At 46.6% G+C, this 23,417-nt stretch overlaps 1 protein-coding gene across 1 annotated transcript in view; it reads right to left on the reverse strand.

Annotated features, from left to right (window-relative positions):
* KCNQ2 (potassium voltage-gated channel subfamily Q member 2) overlaps positions 1-23,417 on the reverse strand; it is a 74,447-nt gene that overhangs the window by 13,737 nt on the left and 37,293 nt on the right. Inside the window, exons 11-15 of the mRNA XM_031058047.1 lie at positions 22,341-22,409; positions 20,473-20,502; positions 7,668-7,891; positions 6,757-6,865; positions 6,097-6,228 (exon numbers count right to left, since the gene is read on the reverse strand). Of these exons, the coding sequence (XP_030913907.1) occupies positions 6,097-6,228; positions 6,757-6,865; positions 7,668-7,891; positions 20,473-20,502; positions 22,341-22,409 (564 nt within the window). The remainder of the gene's footprint in view (positions 1-6,096; positions 6,229-6,756; positions 6,866-7,667; positions 7,892-20,472; positions 20,503-22,340; positions 22,410-23,417) is intronic.

Genomic DNA, 23,417 nt, shown 5'->3' on the forward strand with positions numbered 1-23,417 from the left:
CACAGCCTTGACTCCTGGGGTGGTTGTCTCCCACAGCTCTGAGGAAGCAGAGCCAGATCCCTCCTTGGAGGCAGAGCAGCACCAAGGGTGGTGCAGGGGGCACCTCTGGGCCTGTGGATTCAGTGCAGGGAGGGGAGAAGGTGAACCAAGTCCTTCTTTCTCTATGGGAGAAACCAGTCTCAAGGTCTCCTACCCCTTTTCTTCCCATGGCACAAGCTGGAGCACAGGAGAGTGCTCCTACCCTCAGCAAAGCCTAGATTTCATTTGTGCCTTATCTGATACAAGAGAAAAGAGGAAATCATTGTGAGCTCCCTCACCTGCACCTAGCTGAGGACCATCAAGAGCAGGAGGTCCTTTTAGCCATTACAAGATTTTGAGATTTTGTCCAAACTTGGGCAACAAAGCTCAAAAGATGAAGAAGAAAGAACATACTCCACTTTAGGAAGCAGAACGGGATAATTTATGTTCTTACTGCATGACAAAGGACCAAGAATCTTCTGGGGGGCCCACCCCACTTCTACACTACAGGCCATGGGGAGATTTGTATCTTCTCAACACTCAATTTTGCTGTGCCAAATACACATGTGCAGAGGGAAGAATTCAGCTGAAGCTTTGGAAGAGCCAGCCAGTTCTTCCTTTCCTGGCAGAAGAGGATTCAGAGATTTCTAAGGATGCACAACCAACTGTGCCATCTGCTGTCCTTGGTTGGCTCTGCTGGGCCTCAGTTTGGGAGGGAGAGAGAAGAGGGGATTGCTCTTTAAAGTGGACTTTACTGTCTTTCCTTCTTTCTAATGGTACAAAAAAAATGTAAATTCTTGCATCAGCCACAGTGCAGGTTTTCTCATGCTTCATTATGCTTCATGCTAACAGTGCATGCAAAGAGGTGTAATTTGTCACCCTCGGGCCAGAAGCAGACATCAAAAGGTCAAACGGCTCAAATGATATAAAAATGAAGTGTTTGGGAATAGATAGTCAAGTATTTTCCTTTTTTTTTCCTTTATCTCTTATAAATTTTTGTAAACAATCCAGGCATTGAAGCCAAACCCCCTTCATCCATGTCACAGGACTGGCTACTTACCCCTTCATTTGGCAATAAAACTTGCTCTGGACAAATTTAGATCAACAACAGTTTTCTAAAAATTACAGCTGAGATTGCACCTATTCTAGGCTAAATCAGCTGATCAAGGGAATTTAATCCAAATTGTCTGTGTGCAGATCATGGAGCAAACACCACCAGCCAAACCACAGCTGTGGGCACCTACCAGGATCCCCCTGACTTTTCTGGGAGCTGCTTGCAGAAAGATTTTGTCTGAACTGAGCAATCCATAGGGTGAAGACAGCTCATGGGACATCCCTCCCATGATGTTTCTCTGGGCAGAATTTGGCTAAAACAGGGGGTGCAGACTGAAAAGGAGAGGCTGGAGCCATCCATGGGGACCTCACAGGACAAAGACCACGGCAGCAGCAGAGCCTGACCCAGGGTTTTTGGATCTGGGCTTGGGGCTGCTCAGAGCTCTGGTTCCCACCCATCAGCCCCCTGAGCATCTCACAAGTGCTGCTGGTGTCTGTGGGAGGATGAAACTGCCAAAAATTAAGTGTGGCACATGCTCTTTCATGGGTGGGATCAGAGATTTCAGCAGCCTTCTGTATCCTACTGCTTTTTGCAGGCACAGCTTGTTAAGGGGGAAATGAAAAAAATCATTGGAAAAAGGAGAAATTACGAAAAAAGTCTTAAACATCCCAGTAGCCCTGTGGGCATGTGCAAAGATTTTTAAATCAGTATTAGAAACTGTATAAATGATGGGGGGATGAAGCTGATACAGCAGCAGTCTTGGACTGAATTAAATAAATATTCCATTTTGAGGCCTCCTCCCCTCAGATCCATTTATCACCTTTGCTGTGTGTGAGGCACAAGTTTTCATATGAAAATCTTGCTTTTAGTGAAGGCTTGTCGGACATATCATCTTAAAGGTTAAATGCAACAAAATCGATTTGAATATGTATTTTTAAATTTAAATATAAATGTTTCTTCAGATAGCAAGGTTATTTTGTTTTCAAAGACCTCTTTTGGCAGGGAGGAAGAATGGGAAAAACTACTTTTCTGAAAGCATTTTTTTTTCAAGCATAAAGCTTTGGGCTTCTAGAAAATTCAATTTTTTTAATGTTTGAGTGGGAAAAGGTAAGCTTTCAATATTCTTTTTACTTACATTTCTCTAGTGAAGATTACTCAGAGCAGCTTAAATAAAAATCAAGAGATTTGTCACATATTAGCTCTTAGGGAGGCAAATATATTTAGGGAAAAAATATTTCAGGCTAAGCTTACTGCATTTAAAAATCACCTACTATTTCTGCATGGAAAATTACTTTCTGGCAAATATTTACACCTGCTTTGAGCTCTACTGGTCTCAGTGCAAGGAGAAAATACAGCCCAGCTCATGGCCTCACTGCCCAGACCTCAGAATGCCCGTTGGGAATTTTTGTGAGAATATATTCCTCATTGCATGAGCTTCAGATATGGTTTTACTTAGAGAGAGAACTTAATGAGAACTATCTCGCTCTGTGACTGAGGGCTGGGTTTGACTCCTGCTCCTTTTGCTTGGATAATCAAGATTGATTTCTTATTTTTCAGAATATGAGTCCCATGGTTGTAGTATTTTAACACAATTTTTTCCTCCATGGTCAGCAGAGTGGCACCAGGAGGAAATAGAGATCACTGTTTTCATCAGCTACAAAACACTTCATTCTTACTTTGCCCACTGAAATAAACTCATTTCCTTGTCTAAAGAGCTGCAGAGGCTCCTTTGCTTGTGTGTGAATGGTGTCATCCTTTAGGAAGTGGATTGTTCACTTTATATTGGCTTTGTGGGTAAATGTTCCACCTTCTACGTTTAAGGACAGCCTGATAAAATATGAGATCTTTTAAAAAGATACAATTTAGCTTTCTAACACCTCGAAGAAGACTGAAAATAGGAAATAGGCTGGCTGAAGAACCGATGGTTATTGATGACTGAACGAACATCCCCTTTTTTGTTCCCCTCTGGCTTGAAGGCAAATCAGAGCACACCCAGAGCAGCAAACCCTTGTGAGCCATGATTTAGAAGGCTGCACTGCTAAGTGAGAAATGCCGTCATATAACTGGCATGAAAGGGGTTTGACATAAAGCAAATGAAAAAAATTCCGGAGAAAGCGGCATTTTGGTGAATCCTAACCTAGGCGAGTACTGGGGAGACTCTTTGGAAGAATACATGGGTCCTTTGGTTGGATACTTCTTATGCCGGGGAGTTGAAGGGGGTGGGGGACCCACAATCATATCTATCCTGGCAAAGTAAATAAGAAAAAAGACACCAGCAAAATGCATAATGAAGCAACACGTAGAGAAAAGTTGGTCAGAGAAAAGTCGCGGAAAGAAACAACTGGCAAACAGAAGGACAGGGAGAGAAAGAGAGAGAAATTGAAAATATATTCCGCTGGAAACAGAAGGCTCTTGCCTACCACCTGGTTGTTGGTGAAAAACCAGTCTTACCCACCTCAGGGCAAGATTTGGAGATTTAGGCACCACTGCATCATCATTAGGAGCTCCCCCCACCCCAGATACAACAGGCACCATGTTTTACCCTCTGGAATATATTTGCATATGTGTGGCAATATCCCATTGAGGTGGCTGGATATGAAACAACATATATTCATCCTCCTTTCAGTTCCAGTGCTAGAGAACACATCCTCAGCTAGTTCAGGGAAGCATGAGCTGCTGGGAGTCGGCGAGGAACGCTGCAGGGCTGGATAACTCAATGAATGGGAGACATCCATGGTTGGCAAGGTGTCAGGATGGAACACGAGACAATGTGAACACAACACTGAAAAGAGCACATTGCAGACACAGTGACAGAGGCTTTACTGATTAAAGAGGAAAGTACATGTAAACACCCCAGAAATGTGCTTGGATGCAGCTTTAATCCACCACAGCCCTGTCTAGGGGAGGTCAGAGCCAGCCCTGCTGAGCTGGGCTGACAGAACATGGGGCTCTGATTGATGAAGGAAAGGGACACTAAAATATCTGTTCTCCAAGGCGCCCCATGACTCCCTCTCTGGGATCCACCAAATGGTGCAGGGGCCAACACTGGCCATGGCCTTGTCTACAGTGGGCCCTTCCAGTGGTACTGGGCAGGTGCTCAGCCATGGGACCTGTTGGTGCCCAAAGGGTGGCCCCAAAGGGGTCTGCTCCCATCACCACCACTGATCTCCTGCTCCATGGGGACAGTGAAACCAGTGAAGCTGCCTGGATCCCAAATCCAGATGCTTCATGCTTTTGAAGCAGCCCCTGGTCCTCCTGGCTTCCCTGTGAGAGGATGGGTGGTGGCCTTGTCCAGCCCCAGAGCCTCATCCTCACAGTCCCAGACCTACAGCTAAGAGGAGAATCCAGTTTGGTCTTTGAAAGCTGCAATTCCATACCCCAACCTCCCCAAAAAAGTAGACAACCAAACTGCTTTGTCTTTGCAGCACATGCCCCTGAAGGACTGGGGAGACCTGGATGGGTGGTGAGGCAATCTAACACAGCCCTCAGGGTACTGGGGACTCAGGCATCCCTCCTGGAGCCAGCAGAGATGACAACCCCAATGCCCAGGACTCACTGCAGAGGTGGCCTCAAGGCCTCTTGTTTCAGGTTACTAAAGTTAGGAAATCTCAATCCCTTCCCTCTCCTCTTCTCCCTCTATATTCAGCTACACATCTTGGATCCATGATCACTGAATTTGTTCAGAACAGGAGTGAGAGGCTCACAGAGAGGAAATTCTCCAGGATATTTTGGTCTCCATTGCAAGGGAGAATGTTCCTTCTGGGAAAAGCACAGTGTGCAGCAGGGCTGAGAAAGTTACCTCTGCGTCTTGAACATCAAAAATAGCAGAGTTAAAATGGTCTCTGAGAGATTCATGGCAGAACAGAGACTCCTCTTTTTCCCAAGACAATTTTCCTACTTCAGTCCTGAGGTTCATGTCAGCTGTTTGCATACACAAACACTTCTTTTTTCTTCACATTTGCTGACTCTACTGGGGACTTAAATGGGTCTGAAATGAAAGGAAAACTTCCTCAATGGCTTCTAGGGGAAGCTGGGCTGCCACAGCCATCAAGGGAAGCAATTTCATTCTCCAAGTGTAAAAGCAAGTGGTGTATTTTTTTGACTGGAGATTGCCCATGGCCAAGCCCTGCCACAGTTCTGGGTGTCCTTCAAACCCTGCAGAGCTGGAGCTACTTCTGCTGAGCCAACACAACCAGGGCTGTTGGAGGCCTGGGGTCTACTTTTCCAATCAGGGCTGAGAGAAAAGTGGTCAGACTGAAAGATTAAACTTTGATCCTCTGTACAAGGAATCAAACTTCTGTGTTTGAGGGTTTTTTTTTCCTCCAGAAGAAACAGGGAAAACATGGAACCTTCTCGGTTCCATTTTTCCCTTTCCACATTCCTTCTACTATTAAAATGAGCACATCTTGCCCTAAAATCTGAGCACAGAAGCTGAAATGCAGCTCAGCTAAACCCCACCTACGTTGGTGGGCTTGGATGAGACACTCCCATCTGCATGGATTTTCAGCAGACTGTGCCATCCAAGGAGGGATTCCTCCTGAAGCAGCTCAACATCCCAACGGTGGGAGGGAGCTGCTGCCTCCTCACTGCTCTCCATGTCTGTGGCAGCAGGGCCAGAGCCAGGACACCAAATTTTGGCTTATTTCACTCCCAGAAAGGTACCAAGTGACTCACATCAGCCTTAACCCTGGGGCACCAAAACTTTGCACCCTGCCAGGAGGACCATGGAGATACCCATATTGGGATATACCATATTGCCAAAAGTTCCCAAAATAAAGCAGGAGGATGAGCCATGATTTCTGTATGTCCTGAGATGGGCAGCAAGGGAGTTTTAGGGCAGTCCCTGCCCTAAAGACCTGCTTATCCCTGTGGGTCCCAGCCATAAGCACTGACGTCTTCCATGGGGATTTGTCTTAAAAAGGAAAAGAATAAGCTGTAGCTGCAAAGAGAAGTGTCTCTCCTGAAAATACCTCCACAGTGAACAAAATGCAGTAGAAAATGAAGCAAAGAGAGGGGTCTCTTGCCTGGCCTGAAGGTTTTTAATCCGGGAGAGCATGTCCAGGTGCCCAGCTGAGTACTGCTCGATGACGTCCATCACGTCGTAGGGCCGAAGGCTCTCCTTAAACTTGCGCTTGGAGACCAGGAACCTCATAATGCTGCAGGAGACAGAGAGCAAAATCATCACACATCCCTGGGTGCAGCCTGACCTGCTTCATGGCAGATAAAAAACACTGCAGGGAGCTGCTTTGGAAGGAAAATGGAATAGATCCCAACCCTGTGGGTTTGGGAGAGGATGCAGCAAGAGGAGAGAGGAAGGGGATTGCGGGGGCTGGTGGCTGAAGCCCTGTCTGCACCAGGGGGTCCCTGATGCCCCTTGGACTGTCATCTGTGCGTGTGCTCTCTGCACCACTTTTAGAAATGTCAGCATTACATTCAGAGCTGGTGAGAACTGTCATTTGGATGCATCCCTGCGGGGGATTTTCCTGTTTCTCCATTTATTCCTTTCCTAAGCAAAAATTGCCCTTCCTGGCAAAATTGTCTGTAAAGCAGGGCAGGCCACCCAGGGGAAAAGCAGCCTGCAGCACACACATGTCAGCATTTGCCAGCACTTTTCAGGCTTTACACTTCTCACTTTTCTCTATAATTGATTTTTCTGGAGTGCTTCCCCCCTCTCCCCCTCTTACCACACTGCCCTGATGCTGACTTTGAGCCCTGGTGTCAAATCTTCTGTCACAAACTCGCAGTTGCAGCTTTTGTTCTCATCAGGAATGTCTTCTCCAGGGAGGCTTGCTTCTGGGTTTGGGACAGGGAAGGAGAAACACAACATGTTACTGTTTCCCGTGCCAGTGCTGCACAAGGAAAGATGAGGCAGATCACAAACAGCAACCCCAGGGGAAGCAGCAGAGGAGCCTTTGCTGAGCATCCAGATGAGAGCATTTCCCAGGATGTGCTTAGGTGATACTTGCAGTGCCAACTGCAGCTCTCACATATCCCTGTATCAGTGAATCCCAGTATCATTTGGGTTGGAAAAGCCCTCTAAGATCATTAAGTCCAACCATTCCCCCAGCACGGCCAAGCCCAGCCACTAAACCATGTCCCCAAGTGCCACATCTAGATGTGTTTTAAATCCCTCCAAAAGGTAACTCCACCACTGCCCTATGCAGCCTGTTCCAGGGCTTGACCACCCTTTCATGGAAGAAATTTTTCCTAATATCCAACCTAACCCTCCCCAGCACACCTTGAGATCATTTCCTCTTGTTCCTATACCTGACTCTTCCTCCTTTCCCCATCCTTATATACAGAAATACAAACAAATTATCATGGGTATCAGAAGGGGTTTTCTTGCCTCTTGTAATCATCATTGACAAGTTTGGGTTGGAAGGGACCTTTTAAAGGCCCTCCAGCCCAACCCCCTGCAATGGGCAGGGACATCTTCAACTTGATCAGGTTGCTCAGGCTACTCCAAGCTAAAAGACTGGGAGGAGAAGGAGTCCCAACACCTTGGCTGGCAGCTCTGCCCTCCTTAGGTGGGTGGGGAGAGGATGTTGGGGCCAGCTGGGAATTTAGGGTCCAGCACAGCAGCCCAAGCCCTCACCTTCCGAGTTCTGCCGCGACGCCGCTCCCTTGATGCGGAATGCTTGCCGGGCTCGGCTGCGGTCTCCGAAGCTCCAGCTCTTGGGCACTTTGCTCGGGCTGTCCTCGATGCTCTGGTCAGCACTGGGGGACCTCCTGATGCCCTGAGCCTGTGGAGAGCCTTTCCCTTTGGTGCCAGCACCGCGGGGACTGGAGAAGACACGATCTTTCAAACTGACCTTCTGACTGTTCAGAGAAACACGTTGAAACAAAGACAAAAAGGAGACAGCAGGAGGAGTCATTCTGGAAACCACGCAGTCCTTCCCCACCAGCCATTAGAAACCAAGAGCACTTCCAAGCAGCAGTGACATGTAGCTTTGCTGTTGGCTTGTCTTTTTTTTTTTCTCCAATATGTATTTTTTATTTTTATTTTTGTTTTAAAGAAAGCATTGTAGAAATGTTTCCGTCATCATGAGTGAAATGGGAATGGTTTGTAAGAGAGAGAAAATAATGAGGACTTAAACAGAAGCCCCTCATGGGATGCCAGGGCTGGCGGGACAGAATGACATTAACAATGAGGTTATGATTCCTTAAATCACTGATCGGCTCCGATCACCAGTTAGGAAGCTTTTCTTTCACAACTGCCTTCCAAAACACTATGGCTAATAAGAAAATACCAATTAAAAAAACCCCAAGCCACCATCTTAAAACTTTTGTGCGAACACTTCATTTCTGGTGCTCAGATCTGTCCTTTCCCTTTCTTCACTTCCTGTAATTCCTCCCTCTTAAAACATGATCTGCCCCCTTTATATATTCCAAAAAGTTCCTCTTTATCCAGTTACATATTGAAACACATAAATACAAACACTGCGCCACTCCTCTGTATCCTATAAAAATCCCATCTAAAAGCTATCTGCCATCTCCCTCGAGGTCTGCTATGGCTGTCATAAACATGGAAAGCAAAATTTTAAAACTCCAGAATATGGCACTTTCGTGCCTCTTTTCCTACTAGAATCCTTGCAATTATGGTGAAACAGAGATGATCTCTCACTGGGAAATAGTGACCACCCTGCTCTAATTAGTTTCCAAATTCTGAAATTTGCATTTAAAGCCTTTCACCCAAATGAAGATGTTGAATTTTCATGTGAAAATCTAAGAACAAAGAGATTTTGTGAATCTTTATGAAACCACAAACTATATAGAGACAGCACTGGGGAAAGCAGACTGCAAATACTTTTGGATCATTTCATATTTTCTTAATAGTAATCAACAATTAAACTCCACTGATTAGAGCTTGGACAACCAGTGCGAGATAGCTGCACAAATAGCCAATATTTTATATATAGGCATATCAAAACTGAGTGAAGACAGGGATTGAATTCCCAACATTCTGTACCATTGCTGCAGCCACTTATCATTCTGCTGCCAACTCTCTGCCGCTATTTGCGGGAAGAACATTTCAGAAATTTTAATTTCCACATCACCAACCAAAGACCTGCTTTTCTTTTTTTTTTTTTTTTTGGTGTGTCTTTCAGCAACACCAACTTAAAAGTCAGAGCCCCACGGCCCTTCTTTGTCTTCAAAACTGGCACGAGGTTCTTCAGTGAGAACTTGGCTGCTGGTTTTGAAGCAAAGCAAAACGCCGCTCCCTTTTCCCAGCCGCCGGCTGTTCCCTGCTGACAGGAGCAGACACCAGCTCCGGCCATCCAAGGAAGAAGATGTGACTCGAGGACACTCAGGGAGCAGATTTGTTGACTAAGAAGGTGCTATTTTTACAAAGTCACTTTACATTGCAAGACAACAAACATTTACAGGGAGAGAAAGGTGCTTAGGCAGCATTTTGCAGAATTTTCTGGGGAGGGCATCCCCTGGGCTGTGGGGAAGGGTTGGCTGCAGTCACAAGCTCAGCAGCAATTTCACATTGAAAGATGGGTTGGATAGAAAATAAAATTTGCTCGTGACCAAATTATTCCAATTAAAGACAAATTTTAATTCAGGTAAGTGCTGGGGATCGAATTTCCAGTGTGGTGCCCATCTACAGGGTCCGTCTGAAGGCCATGGGATCAGCAGAGCTGAAATCCAGGTCAGAGGTACAAATCCACACAGGAATCTGGGAAACATCACCTGCCTAAACACCTTTCTGGATGTAAGCCTTCATTACTACTGCCACCAAAACCATTGTACATAATGTGCCAAAGGTTTAAAGGAAATTCTCACTCTGAGTTTCTTGGGTTAGAAACCAGATTGAAATTTCATCATTTGATTCTAAATAGGCCAACTGGATCTTCTTTCTTTATTTTTGATGACTTTAAAGAATAATATGTTTTAAATCCACTGTGTTTCAGTAGTACTATTACTTTGAATTACCTTTTTAAAAAGTAAGTTTTATAAAAATGCTTTAGCAACACAGCAATATTCAGGATTCAAAGTGATCTTTTTGTGCCCTATCCTCTGCTGAGTTTCTCCCATCACCAATCCCAGCATAAAACCAGTTGCCTTTCACTGAGTATGGCAGCGCCTTTTCCTTGGAGCCTCTTTTCCATTCCCACAACAAATGTGCTACAAATGTTTGCAGGAATCACAAAAAGCAAAAAAGAAAGGGTTGAACTTGGTGAGGGATACAAGCAAAGAGTTTCAATCCTGAGAGCATGAGGAGCAACACATAAAAAAATCTCATAGAAATCTGATGAACAGTTAAGATCTGGGTGGGTTTTGTTCCCAAGTCCTCACTAAGGAAAAAAACCCAACACTTGATGTAACTTCTTTGTTTTAACATAGATGACACGAGACACCATGAAAAACTTATAGAATTTTTCCTTCTGCCATGCAATTCCTCATTGGAAATGACACCCGGAATCACATGCAAGTACAATCCCTGCAGAGGAGGATGCTGTTGGGGTCTGCAGGAGCTGGTAGGAAAAAAATCCCAAAGAAATACAGACATACATAGGGATATATGTTGTCAGCTAATCCAAGATCATGTTCTCACTCAACCAGAAAGTCATGCAGAGGGACAGGGATGCAGAGTGCCTCAGAGAGGTGGTGTTGGGATGTCACTCCAGGATGGTAATGAGCCCCAGTTGAGTGGGAGGTGTTGGTGACACGAAGGTGAGGACAGCAGGGACAGATGGACGCTCACAGTCGTGACAGCGGCGTGAGCACAGGGCAGGAGCTCTGCTCGTGCCACGGGGAGGAAGGGAAAGGGAACTGTGGCTTTGCAACCAGAGGCACAGATTAGGGGAAGCCACAACAGCCTATCAGGTTTAAATCACAGGTTTAAATCAGGTTGTGATTTAATTCTAGGTACACTCCAAGTAGCATCTATGAAAACAGATTTGATAGCAAAAAATTACCTTTCCAGGCTGACTGTGGGGAAGGTTTATAAATATTCAGGTTTTGAATTTAACAAAGGATAGAAACTGAGCTGATTGTTCTCTGTTGCCAGTCAAAAAATAAGAGTTCATGCTGGAGAAACTGGATGATGCTCACTGCTTTAGTGGGCTTTGCATTTTGGTTAAATCCAACTGCCCAGCACTCAGCAGAGAAAGGCACAAGTACTGACCTTCAAAATGAGCTGCCATCAGCCTCCTTAGGATGCCAGGGGTTTAAGCTCCTGTTTTAAATGCTCTGGTTTGGGGTTTATTCCAGTTCTCTATAGTATTAAATCAGCACTTTAAAAAAATGTGGACTCATTACATTAGCAGTAATTTTAGATCAATAAAAAGTATCAGTTGTAAGGTCTTGTCATTGATTTTAAACAATGCTTGAGCCATTACTTCATTTTCTTCTCAGCTAGCCAGAATGAGTCGGACTAGCACAGACTCAGATCCATCTCTGCATCCAAACTCAACCAGTATCAGTGCTCATTCTTCTGAGAAGCTGTGGCCAGGAGAAAAAGGTTGTCTCCTGTTGGTAAATAAGGGGCTTTTTCTAAATCAAGAGTTTGTGCTGAGCTTGTGGCATATGGGAACAACTGATGAAAACCAGGAAGGAATGCCAGGAGTGAATGATGGCCTTTGTGACTATCACAGGGCTCCAGTCTGCTTGCTGCTGTGAGTAAGAGGCAGAAAACAATTACTGAAGACATGAAGGAAAGGAAAATAAAACTGTGTATGCAAAATTTGCCACAACTAAAACAAAAACCAAGAGAGGGTCTGGCTCAAGCTTGGTCTGATTCCAGTGACTCCAGAAAAAAAACATTGCTAAAAGGTGAATTCAGCCTAGAGAATGCAGTTTCTAGAACCAGAGAAACATGAGTGTAAGGGAAACAAAACATCAGCCAGTGATCCTGTCATGGTGAGTAATCCCTCTCCTTTTCCTCATCCACAACCACCCTGCTAGACTTGGATGGGAGCCACTGATGCTGTGATGGTGAGGACTGGAGTTGCACCATTCCTGTTGCCACCACAGGAGCACAGAAAAGCACAGAGCCTCGGATGAGAGAAGGGACAGTGGAGCCAGACTCACATCTGTAACCTTGGCTGTCCTGCAGCATTCTGTTATAATCACCCATCTCTTCCTAATTCCCAGCCCTCTTCTCCCAGACTGGTGTTGAGTGCTGTCAGACACCACATCAGCCACATCCTGCATCTTCTCCCAGCCCTTTGCTGTTTGCCAGCTCGGCTGTGCTGCATTTTGGGAGCAAAGCAAAGCAGCCAGGCTGCACCTCCGAGCTGGCTGATCATTCCCCAAGCAGCCTTTAAGGAACCTGCACCACCCAGAGAGCCACAGGCCAGTCAAAGGCTCTGCAAACACCTTTCTTTCACTGCTCTCTTCCCACTGTGAGGTGCCCTCGTCTCTGAGTGTGCTGGGAAAGTCTCTTACAAAGCAGAATATGATAGAGCTGATAATCTGGCTTGGTGTAGTTACATTACTGTCTAAAAATGAATGTGTTATTGCATTTATTGACTAAAGACCATTGGTTTAGTACATTAAGAAACCACAGCTTCTAAGGAGCTCCTATTAATTTACCTACATTGAGTTTTCCATGATTGCCTCATCATGTGCTGTTATTTCGTTATGTGCATCCTAGATGAAGGCTTTTAGCACTCAGCCTGAGCTGCATCAATGTGCTGGCATCTGCCCCAAGAGTTTGTGCAGTGGGGATTGGTGGCAGACACCCAAGGGTCCAAGAGAAACAAGACATCTCAATTATTTTTACATCCCTTAAAAATTAACCCACAGTTCTACTAAAGCACAGGGTGTATAACACCACATTCAGGACAGATGCAGGTTACAAAGATGCTCTTGTAGCTACTCCAAAGACAAAGGCTCCTTTTTGACTGGAAGAACCACAGTCTGTCATCCTTCTTTTCAGACTTTCCAACAGATTAAGAAGATATTGAGGTAACAGTTTGTTTCATCCTCCCTTTCCCTTGCAGAACTCTAGACGTGGGAGATGAAATGAGGACCACAGTGGGAAGGAATTCAGTAGAAAACAGAAAAAAATCACACTGGCTCTAGCAATTAAAAATCCATGCCTAGGAAGACATGCAAGGAAGACACTGAGATCAGAGTGGCTGATTTTCCAGAAAACAGAACTAGACACGAACAGATGAGAGGACAGATTATGAATAGCACTGCTCATTTTCATCTCTGCCAAAAACAACCTCAGTGTTAAGCAACTGAGAGGAGGCTTTCTCTGGGGAGAACTCCCTGCTCACACTACACCTCCACACATGAAACAACCTCACCTGGCAAATGGAAACACCACAGAAGTCAGGATCATTTTTTCCAGCTAGACTGTTGACCAAATCTTTGCCATTTGTCTTGAAATGCTGCCTGTGCAACTGATGATCCCCCAATATTTACCCCCACTTTTGAAGGCTAACCTTCAAGGAAGGCCATAGCACCACCAAGTATGTAGCAGGAGGCTGATTCAGAGGTTCAGGCTATTTATCCAGATGTAAGGGATTTCCTACCATGGAGAAACTGCTTTTAATCAACCCTAGATCATGCCCCATTCCTCTTTGTTACCCATTCAGAGATGGGATTTACCACTCTACATCTGAGCACCTGGTACACGCAAACCTCAGCCACGAGTTCTACTCTCTAGACTGACAGAGAATAAAAAGAGCCAGCAGGTCAAAAAATAGCAAGAAAAGAAAAGATACAGGTTGAAACAATTAATGAAGAAAATCAGAGATACATATACTGTTAGAGCTGCAGTTTTATAACTTTCAAAGCTGTAGTTTGTTGGCTTTCTGAGGGATACAGAGACTGGTGATTTTGAGAATTAAAACGGACTCCAAAAAAGAGCATGCAAAAATCCGAGTTCACAAACATGCGGCATCACTCAGTGCCCTGCCACTCCTGGGCTGTCCACCTGCCTGCCTGTGGGGGCAAGGAGCTGGGGGTCCCCTGCCGGCATTCACAGCATGCAAACTCTGGGCAGTGGGAGATCAAGAAGGTGCATGTTTGCTGCTGAGGAGCAGGGGTGGGGGCAGAGACTCTTCTAGTGCAGGTGTTGAAAGTATTTATGCACAAGTAAGAGAAGATCTATGCGTCTGTGTATATGGCCGTGGGTGCACTGAGGGATGCTGGTTGGGAAGTCCCTGAAAACACCTAGCAGTTGTCAGCTGGATGAAAAAGATGCAAACCCTGCTCGTAGAAAGCCCTGAGCTAAAGCTGTCTGTCCCCCTGGGGGTCTAGAAACAGAACCATTCACAAGGCCAATGTCAACGCTCAGGGGAGCCCTGTCCCCTACGTCTGGCGGGACAGGCTGAGATTAGTCCTTCTCTAGCTGCGTAGTAGAGGTGCTAGATAGGCAAGCTGTGGCTTCCAAAGGCCACCAGGCTAGGAAAGGTCAATTTGTCACGGTCAGAGAGCCAAAGGAATGGTGACTGAGCAGAGGCAGGAAGCTGGTATTTCTCATGCTACTAACTGGACTTTGCTGTACAGTGCAAGTCAATTTGCAAGGATTCCCTGGACCTTGAGGAGGGGTGGAGAGACAGGGAGGACGGGATCTTTTACAAAAAAAAAAATTAAAATTTTTCATTTTGCTTTTTTTTTTTTTTTTGGAAAATTTTCCATCATTTGTTTAACTTCATTTCCTGGCCTCCTCCCTTGCTGAGCAGACAGTGGCTTTGCTGGCCCAGCCCAAATTCCCCATCCTCATCCCTTCGCTTCGTGCGCTCTGCACAACTGGCAGCCAGGGAAGGCTCTAATTTCGGGGCGGGCAGCGGGGAGGCTCTTCCACCTTTTTTTTTTTACTCATCTAGTACCTCTATTAAGCAGAGAAGTGATCAGAACGGGTGGTAGCAGGGTAGAGGGAGAATGAGCCGTGCAGCTTTTGATTAGTTTCGTGCGACGCATTTCCCGTGGTACCTAGAGTTTCCTGAGCAGCATCCGCATAGTGACTCTCTGCACGGTTTGCTTTTACTGGAAATGAGGGGAGAGTAAAAATTAGACCTGGAAGCAAATGCCAGACAGGAAACTTTTGATTATGGACTCTGGGTTTAAAAGACAGGTGTTTTGAGGGCCGGGTTCATGACAGGATTGTTCTGTTTGAGTGTTCAGTGAGGAAAAAATAAGTAAATAAAAAGTCATGAGGGTTTCTGAAATTTGTTTCATTGTGGTGAGTAATTTTAATTATTAGACATGAGGCATTCTGCTCATTGAGTTGGTGGTGTCAGTTTATCTACAATTAACTTCAGGAAGATTTTTCATCTGTATTGGAAACAAAAATAATACTCTGTTCTTCCTCTAAATATATTTGTAAAAAGTAATATTTTTCAAATTGTGTAAACCATGGAAAGCCAAAACTTTAACTTGTTTTGTCAAATAATATCCAAAAATCTCAAATTTCTTCTTTTTTTTTTTTCTCAAAAATAAACCCACTCACAAAAAGAGCTAGTTTATCTGTGAATTATTTGATATGGAAAATACCACTATATGAAGCCTGGCATTGAAAAGAACAAAAATAGATAAAAAAACAGGGTGTGGTGCAGTCCCTTATGGGAAGGGAGTTGAACACCTGTGTTCACACATCTGGTTTTTGTAATGATTTTCAGACAGGGCCTACCACTTCTGGGGAGTTGCTGACTTTGAGGAGGCACCACCACAGCTCCATCCCAAATGGCTGCTCAGGCACTGCCCTGCCAGGAGATGCCCACCAGGACCAGGGTCCTCCACGCCATGGAGCAGCCCTCTACCTGTGGAAGGGGAATGACGTGGCCCCATCACCCCACCAGGCCACCAACCACCAGCAGGCAGCTCTTGCTGAATTCAGGGGCAGAATGGACAGGCTGAAGGGCATCAAATCCCAATCTTATTTTACACTGAGGTGGGTAATCAGAGGAGCTGACGGGCACAGCATCCCATGCAAGCTCAGCTGACGCCACCCTCGGCATCCTGGGGACTCCTCAGGTGTCCACAATGGGATCCTGCATCCCCAGGTAGCCCCAGGGGCTGGTGGTGCTACCAGGGCTGTCCTGGAGCTGGCGTGGGAGTGGGATATTGAGCATGCAGAGCCTCAGGGAGACACATGGGTTTCTGTCCTCTCAGTCTCCTCTGCAGTCCCTCCAGAAAGATGCAGTTCCTTCCGTGCAAATAATCCGCTCCCCTAAAGGCAACTGATTATTTCCAGATTACTGTCAGTCCCAGCATGAGTCTCTGACACCAGTTAAATTGGTTAGAAGGCCAAACACCAGCCCAGGCTCATGTGGCCCATGGGGTTCCCATGATTGACCCTGGTTTCCATGGGCAGTAGAGGTTTGGGACACCTTGGACATCCTTGGCTGGATGAGCAGGGGCCCACTGAGTCAACCAAAGGCATCCTCCAGTGCGTACAGAAGCCTTAATCACACCCCTGAAGAGAGATCTTGGGGTTGTGTGTATCTCAGACAGACATATACACACACTGAGAGAGAGATATACACACAGATAAACACACACGGTACAAGGACCCAGCCCAGCATTCACCCAGTACACAGCCAAGGTCCTGCTGAGCTCACTGGGGTCAAGGACAAGCCACAGCTGAGAACAACCTTCCAAAGAGGTTCCTCTCATCACCTACAGCACTGAACTCATGCTGGACAAAGTAATCTGAGTTTTAGCTTCCCACTTCCCTGGAATCCTTCTGTTTCTTTTTCTCTGATATGAATGTGTTGTTATGATCATTTGGTTCATTAATTTTTAGCTTTTCACCCAATTGTACTTTGGAAAATGCAAGAGGAAGAAATGTGGTTGTGGATGCCTTCAGATGTTTCTCAAACCATCTGTTAAAGAGCATCTGAAGCCCACATTTCATACAGAAGCCTCCATAGCCCTGGTGAACCATGTGTCTGTCTTTTTGACATTACAATCAAAGCAAAACAAACAGAAACGAGATGCCACAGCTAATTTTCAGCCTGATTAACAGAAGAGTAATCACCCCCCATTACCACGCTGATCTGCTGGCTTTCTGCAGCAGGAGGGGTGAGAAAAGCCCTAGCACAGAGCAGACCCCCTTCCCTGGGGATAGGAGGGAGAATGGATTTGTATTTGGACCCTGTGTGGAAGCAGTGGGGTCTCGGAGGTGGGGATGGGTCCTGGTGCCCTGGGAGCACAGCCAGCCTGGGGAGGGGCAGGGGGCAGTGCTTGGCTGGGGCAGGGACACAACGCCCAAAGTGATGGACAACAGGAGGCTCTGAAAGCATTTGTATTTTTAAAGGGAGGAAAATAAAAAAGTGGGGAAGGGGTACATGGCATGTAGAAAAAGGCCAGCATCTCTTCTGCTCATCACAGCCTGGTGTCCACCTGTGGGGACAGTGAGGCCCCCAAGCAAGGCAGCACAGAGCATTCCCAGCACTCGGATGTGGATGCAGACAAGCTCATGGTGGGAAAACAAAGCAGAAACCATGGAGAAAGGACATAACCTGTCTCTCAGATCAGCTGTCCCATTTTGCGCCAAGATTAAATCAAAAGCCACCCAAGAGAAATTGCAGGTGACCCCGAGCCTCTGCCACACTGACCCCATCACCTCCTCCTGTCCTCCCAGCCTGGGCAGCAGCTCTGCCAGGGCTGTGTGGGCAGAAATCAGCACGGCCACAGCAGCACTGGGGTCAGAGGGCAGGACCCCAACAGCCACTCCTGTGCTCTGGCAGAACGCTTGGGATGCTCCCTGACCTTGCAAGACAATGTTTATCCTGCACACATAATCCCATGTGCCATGTCAGCATCCCTCCTCTAAACTGGAATATAATAAGGTGAAAAATAGTGAAAAAGCTCTTTCTGTTCCATTTGCTGCAGGGGGTTTGTGGTGTATCAGTTATGGAAAGAAGGATGTAGGAAATCAGCCACTCCCTACACATCACTAAAACAGGAGGAAGATCCAGCTCCCTCCAGGTGTAAGACTGTTTCCTTACAGCAATGGAAATTCAAAGTGGAAAATCCTTTCCCAGCTGAAGCAGTAGAAGTGTAGAGCTGGGGTCTGCTAAGAGAGACAATTCATCCCCAGGAGCTTCCTGAGTGAAGCATCACCAGCAAGTGGGTGATTAACTGTCAGGTGGGCAGAGAAACAGGATGAGTTCTCTTTTCTAAGGGCAGGATGACACACTGAGCATCACCGAGAGGCTGCTGGAAATTCGAGTGGGTGGAAGATTTGGGATGTGAATGTAAAAGACCCAGAAAATTTTATTGGGGAAAATAGGCAATTTGGGCCCCCTTGAACACAAAAATCCTTCCTGAAGGCTGAGGAATTATCAGATGGAAGGAAAATGACAGTGGGGACTGGTAGAATTGGTATTGCCCTAACAAATCAGAAGAAAGGAGCTTTGGTGCTGCCATGGCAGCAGAACTGAACGAGATGGGATAAACTTTAAAGCTCTGCACAGCAGCTGCAGACCCTCAGCTTCAGCCCTCCTTGGGCTGGGGTTTAGCAACAAAACCCATCAGTGTCACAAGAGACAGATGCACCACAGGAGCAGGAAACAGCACTTGGAAATGGCACTGATGAAGGACCTATAAATAGTAAAAACTACTCTGAGAAAGCACAGGGAAGGACTATTTTTACTTCTTTCTGTGACATAAGGTTGAGAAAGTAGAAAATGATCAGGGAAAAACCTGCAACCTCTACGAAGAAATATTGTACTCAACTTCAGGTGTCAAGTAAATAAGTAAGAACCCTGCAAGACAGGACCAAAATTCAAAAATTAGAAATAAGGCTAGTGACTCAGAAATAAGACTGTTTAGTCTGGTTAGATTTCTGGGATGTTGGCTGGGGTAACCCTGTAAGAGACTGTCAGACCTCAGATTTCCTTGGCTATGGAGCAGATGGGGCTGAACAGGGATTTTGTCTCATTGCACTGTAAGAAATGTGGATTTACCCTTTGATGCACCCAAAGTTTATGACTGGCTGAGGCAGAGCAGCAGAGCAGCCAGACCCTGGGATTAAATTCTGACCCTCCTGATGCCACAGGCAGGTGGCCAAGATTTCAGCCTTGGTCTGCTCCCAGAGAGCTGTTCCCAAGTAATGCTCCCTGCTTTAATAATGCTGGATGGAGGCTGCCTTCACTCGAGCTGCACTTAAGCAAAAAAAACCCCAAAAAATAATAAAATCTGGATAGTTGAAACATGATCTTGGAGATTTGGGTTATTTGGCAGGAAAATAGATGGAGCTACAAAGGTTCTGCTTGCAAAGAAAAGCTCAAATGAATGACAGGAGAAAAAAAAAGGGGGGGGTGGGGAGAGGGAGAAGGAAGGAAGGAAAGATAAAATTTTCCACCCTCTAGTCAGCAGTATATCTACCCAGATATCTTTGGTTGGCTTTTATGCCAAGGAAAAATTAGCTTCTGGCCTCTTATAAGCTAAGAGGCATGGCAGAGAGGTACATCTGCAGAATGCCAGGCTCTAGCTGTACTTCTGGAAAATGTATTCATTGTTTACAAAATTTAGGCTGTAAGCTGTGTTTTGAGGAATGAGATGGAAGATCAGAAAGCCAAGCAGATGATCTCCACTGATCATCACTTTGTGTCTCATCAGCCAAGGAAAAAAAAAAAAGAGATTCAGTTCCAGAACTATTCTTTAAAAGAACTGGAAAATACAGGATGAAAAAAATCCCAGAATTAATGAAGAATGTCCTAAAACTATCCCAAACACCAGCCCTGCTGCTTTCCCTGGGAGTTGTGAACAGAGAAAAGCTCTACCACAAGTGAGATTTACAGCTGCCCTTGGAAGGTGCTCGCCACGACCCAGAGCACGCTCTGCACCGTGGGCTCGAGGCATGGAGGGAAGATGGAGCAGGGAATGTGCCTCCTCCCCAGGGAGCGGGGAGGACCAAGGGTGTCTCTGCCATGCCACCCTGTGCCGTGCCAGAGAGCCCTCCTGTGTCCCACGGAGAGCAGCAGGTCCAGGCTGTGCCCTGCGGCGAGAGGAGCTCAGCAGGAGTCGCTAACGCGGTGACGCGGCGATGGCTTCGTGTCCCCCACGTCACCTCTGCCCAGCACAGGGGACAGAGACACAGGCAAAGCCTCACCTGCCCTGGGCACACGTTGAGCCTGCGTTATACCCAGTTACTCAGCTATAACCCCAGCACCAAAATAAAACAAAGAAGCATAAACCAAAGCCCTGCTGTCACCCCCGTGAGTGTCTGCCAGCTCTGCCTGTGCTGCCACCACTCTCCATTCCCCCCCAGCCTCACTACCCTGCTCCAGCCTGAGGCAGGCTGGAGGGAAGATATGATTTAAGGTCCAGCATACACGTAGATACATTGGACTGCACAGCACAGGAAAAGCACGGTAATACCTAGGAATGCTTCCCTCGATGCTGCCACGACATGGTACACACACTCACACACACAGAAATCTACAGGGAATGCATGGGGATGGCGTGTTGGCAGTGATACAGACCTTGGCGATGGTTCAGGCTGCTGCTCTTTCCTTTAAACAGAAGCAATAGTACATTAGCATGGTGTCAGGTGGCAAAAGATGTTGCTGCTTCACTGTTAAAACATAACGAAACGACAATACCAACAGTACAACTAAGTGGAAGTTGTGGACAGAAGAAAGGGAAAGGAGCACTTAATTCCTGGAGTTTCTGGCCCAGACAGAAGATCACTGGAGACTCACACAACCTCAGAGAAGACACATACAACGCACAGGGTTGAAGATTTCATCCCAACCCATCCTTGTGCCTACGCACCACTGAGACACCTGAGGGTCGTGTGATTTGTGTGAGCACAGGAGGACTTCTGTGGGCTCAGGGAGCGGCCCCCTTCCTTTGGAAATGCACTGCTCTCATGTTTTGCACATGGGGAAGGCTTTGAATGGCTCCCATGACCTCGGTGCATTCGCTTTTCCTCCCTGGCCATGGGGACAGAGCTCATGTCAGATCTCTAAATGCACGGATTCACGCCAGGTGCTGGGATTGGACATGGGTGGGAAGGAGCACAGACCCCTTCCCTGGCATCCTGACACCTCAGGGGGGGTTTGTGCCTCCAGAGTCTTTGGCAGCTACTTTACCAAAGTAGTTGGCAAAGGCAGCATGGAGGGAGTGGGACACCAGAGTCTGTGTTTGCAGTTTCGTATTGAGATCCGAAACTGGATTGCCCTGAAAAATCATTGAGGACAAAGTGAGCTGAATGCCTACAAAAGGGCAGCCAGGACACTGCAAGCCATGCTAAGGCCACACTGAAAAACACCCCACACCTTCACTGAGCAGGCACTATGGTGGCATTTCCCTCCAGCACTGAGGAAAAGCTGCTCTGATTCATAATTCCTACACTGGGGAATGTTGTTTAGTGGGGACCTCGACCAGCCCTGCCCCTGCAGCCCCCCAGAGAGGGAGCAGACAGTGTTTCCTCAGCAGATACAGCTCTGCCTCGCCTAACACAGGTGCCCTCTGAGTGTGATGCTGCCCCAGCCCTGGCCCTGCTGCTGCTCAGCAGTGACCACTGAGACCTGCACAGAGCCTGACCCCTGTCCCTCGGCTAAAGGCAGCAGCCTGGAGAGACTAACAAAAATCTCCTTCCGCCCACCTCTGCTTCTTGTTCAAAAAGCTTGGAAGCCTAGCCTCAGTTACTAGCTCAAATACTCACATTTTAATCTGTTCAGGCTGACCCAGGGGTGTATATTCTTTGTGGAGGCACACAGCCCAGGGCAGGCCACATCCCACATACCCCAGCTGGCCCCAATGCCCACTGGCTCCTCTCCATCCCTCCCAGGGTCTGCACACTCCCCATTCACCAACAGGGCAGCCTGGAGTGCTCAAAAACCCCAGGAATTACCCCTCCCAAGCAGAGGGTGAAGGTGCAGGACTCCTGCCCTTCTGGGGGATTCATGTAAACCCTTCCACAGCCAATTTAGCAAAAATGTCTCACTGCTGCAACCTTGTCTGCTGTCACTGGAGGGAACAAGAATGAATTAACATCATGGGCCTGAGTGTCCTCTGAGTGTGGTGAGGAGCAGAAAGGTCAGAGGAAAACTGGGATCACTACCTCCATCAGCCCCTTTGAGAATATGGCTTTGAGTTGTCAGTCAAGCACTGTGACATTGCTCCAGAGCCAAGTTAGGCTGAAGGAATTCATGTAGAGCACGGGAGAGGGGCAGGGAGGAGGTCACTGAGTGACCCATGTGGGACCAGCTGTCAAACCTCCTTCATCTTCAAGGATGTCCATATGCAAAAGGCAGGAAGGAAAAAAGAAAAAAGGAAAAAAAAAGAAAAAAGAAAAATATTGCAAAGTGTGTGTGTTCCAAACTCTCTTAACTCTGCTGCTAACCTGAATGTCAGTCCCGACTTGCTCTTCAGGTTCCTCAGGAGCTCCAGCTGGTTCAGAGGAGGGATGAGTCTAGGGGGAGAAAACAACAGGCATTAATATCCAGACAGAGCTGATTCCAGAGCCTCCTGTCTCGGCAACTTCCCCTGCTGCCCCATCATTTCAACCAGAACCAGCTTTGTGCCACCAACTGCAGCTGGGGGACAGCTCAGGAAGGATGGAGAGGGGTTTGGCTGCTACTTCCAACAGTGTCCTGAGGCAGAGCAGTGGGGTAAGAGAGAGAAAGTGACAGCGAGAGAGAGAGAGAAACTTGTCTGCACCACTGCATTTTGAAGCTCCCCAAAACCAAGCAGCTGCCAGGGTTCCTGGGCAGCCCGGTGGTGTTTTGGCAGAGCTGTAGTCGGGCAGGTTGGCATTGCTAAATGGAGAGAAACTCCAGCTTTGGGGGGAAATAGGAAAACTCAGCCCTGCTGCTCTTGGGAATGTGGGAAGGCATGGGAGGGAGAAGCTTGTGGAGCAGAGAAAACAAGGACCTGGGTTGGGAGCATCCCAGGAGAAAAAGCAGTGGGCTCCAATTCCCTACTCTCCATGTCAGGTTTTGCCCTAAAATGAGACAAAAGCCTTGTGTCACTGCCTTCCAGAAACCATAGGGCTTCCTTCCCTTATCAGTTAAAAAAAAAATAAAAATCTGACAATGGGAATGCTGGTAAGAATTAAAAATCCAATGAACAAACATTCTGTGGCCTATCCTGCTTTTGTGCTTAAAAGCCATGGAATTAGCTCCACATCCATTTTTGGGTTCTTCCCTGAGAACCTGGGAATAAATATTGCTTGGTCCATAAATATTTCATATTGATATTCCCAGCCAGGTTTTCAACCAAAAGTAACATAGGATGGAGGCGTCAGGGGGAGACTGTAAGGAATGAGGATTCTAATAAAATAAAGGGAGATATTCATGCTCACATATTTTCAGTCATGATGAGACCAGTAGTTTCACACTTTAACTAAAAAAAATCCAACTCAACTGGAAAAGCCTCTTCTCTGCAGGGAGAAAATTTATCCTCAAATCCACAGTGGTTC

The sequence above is a fragment of the Geospiza fortis genome, unplaced genomic scaffold (genome assembly GCF_000277835.1).
Source record: "Geospiza fortis unplaced genomic scaffold, GeoFor_1.0 scaffold188, whole genome shotgun sequence".
NCBI classification, from domain to species: Eukaryota; Metazoa; Chordata; class Aves; order Passeriformes; family Thraupidae; genus Geospiza; species Geospiza fortis.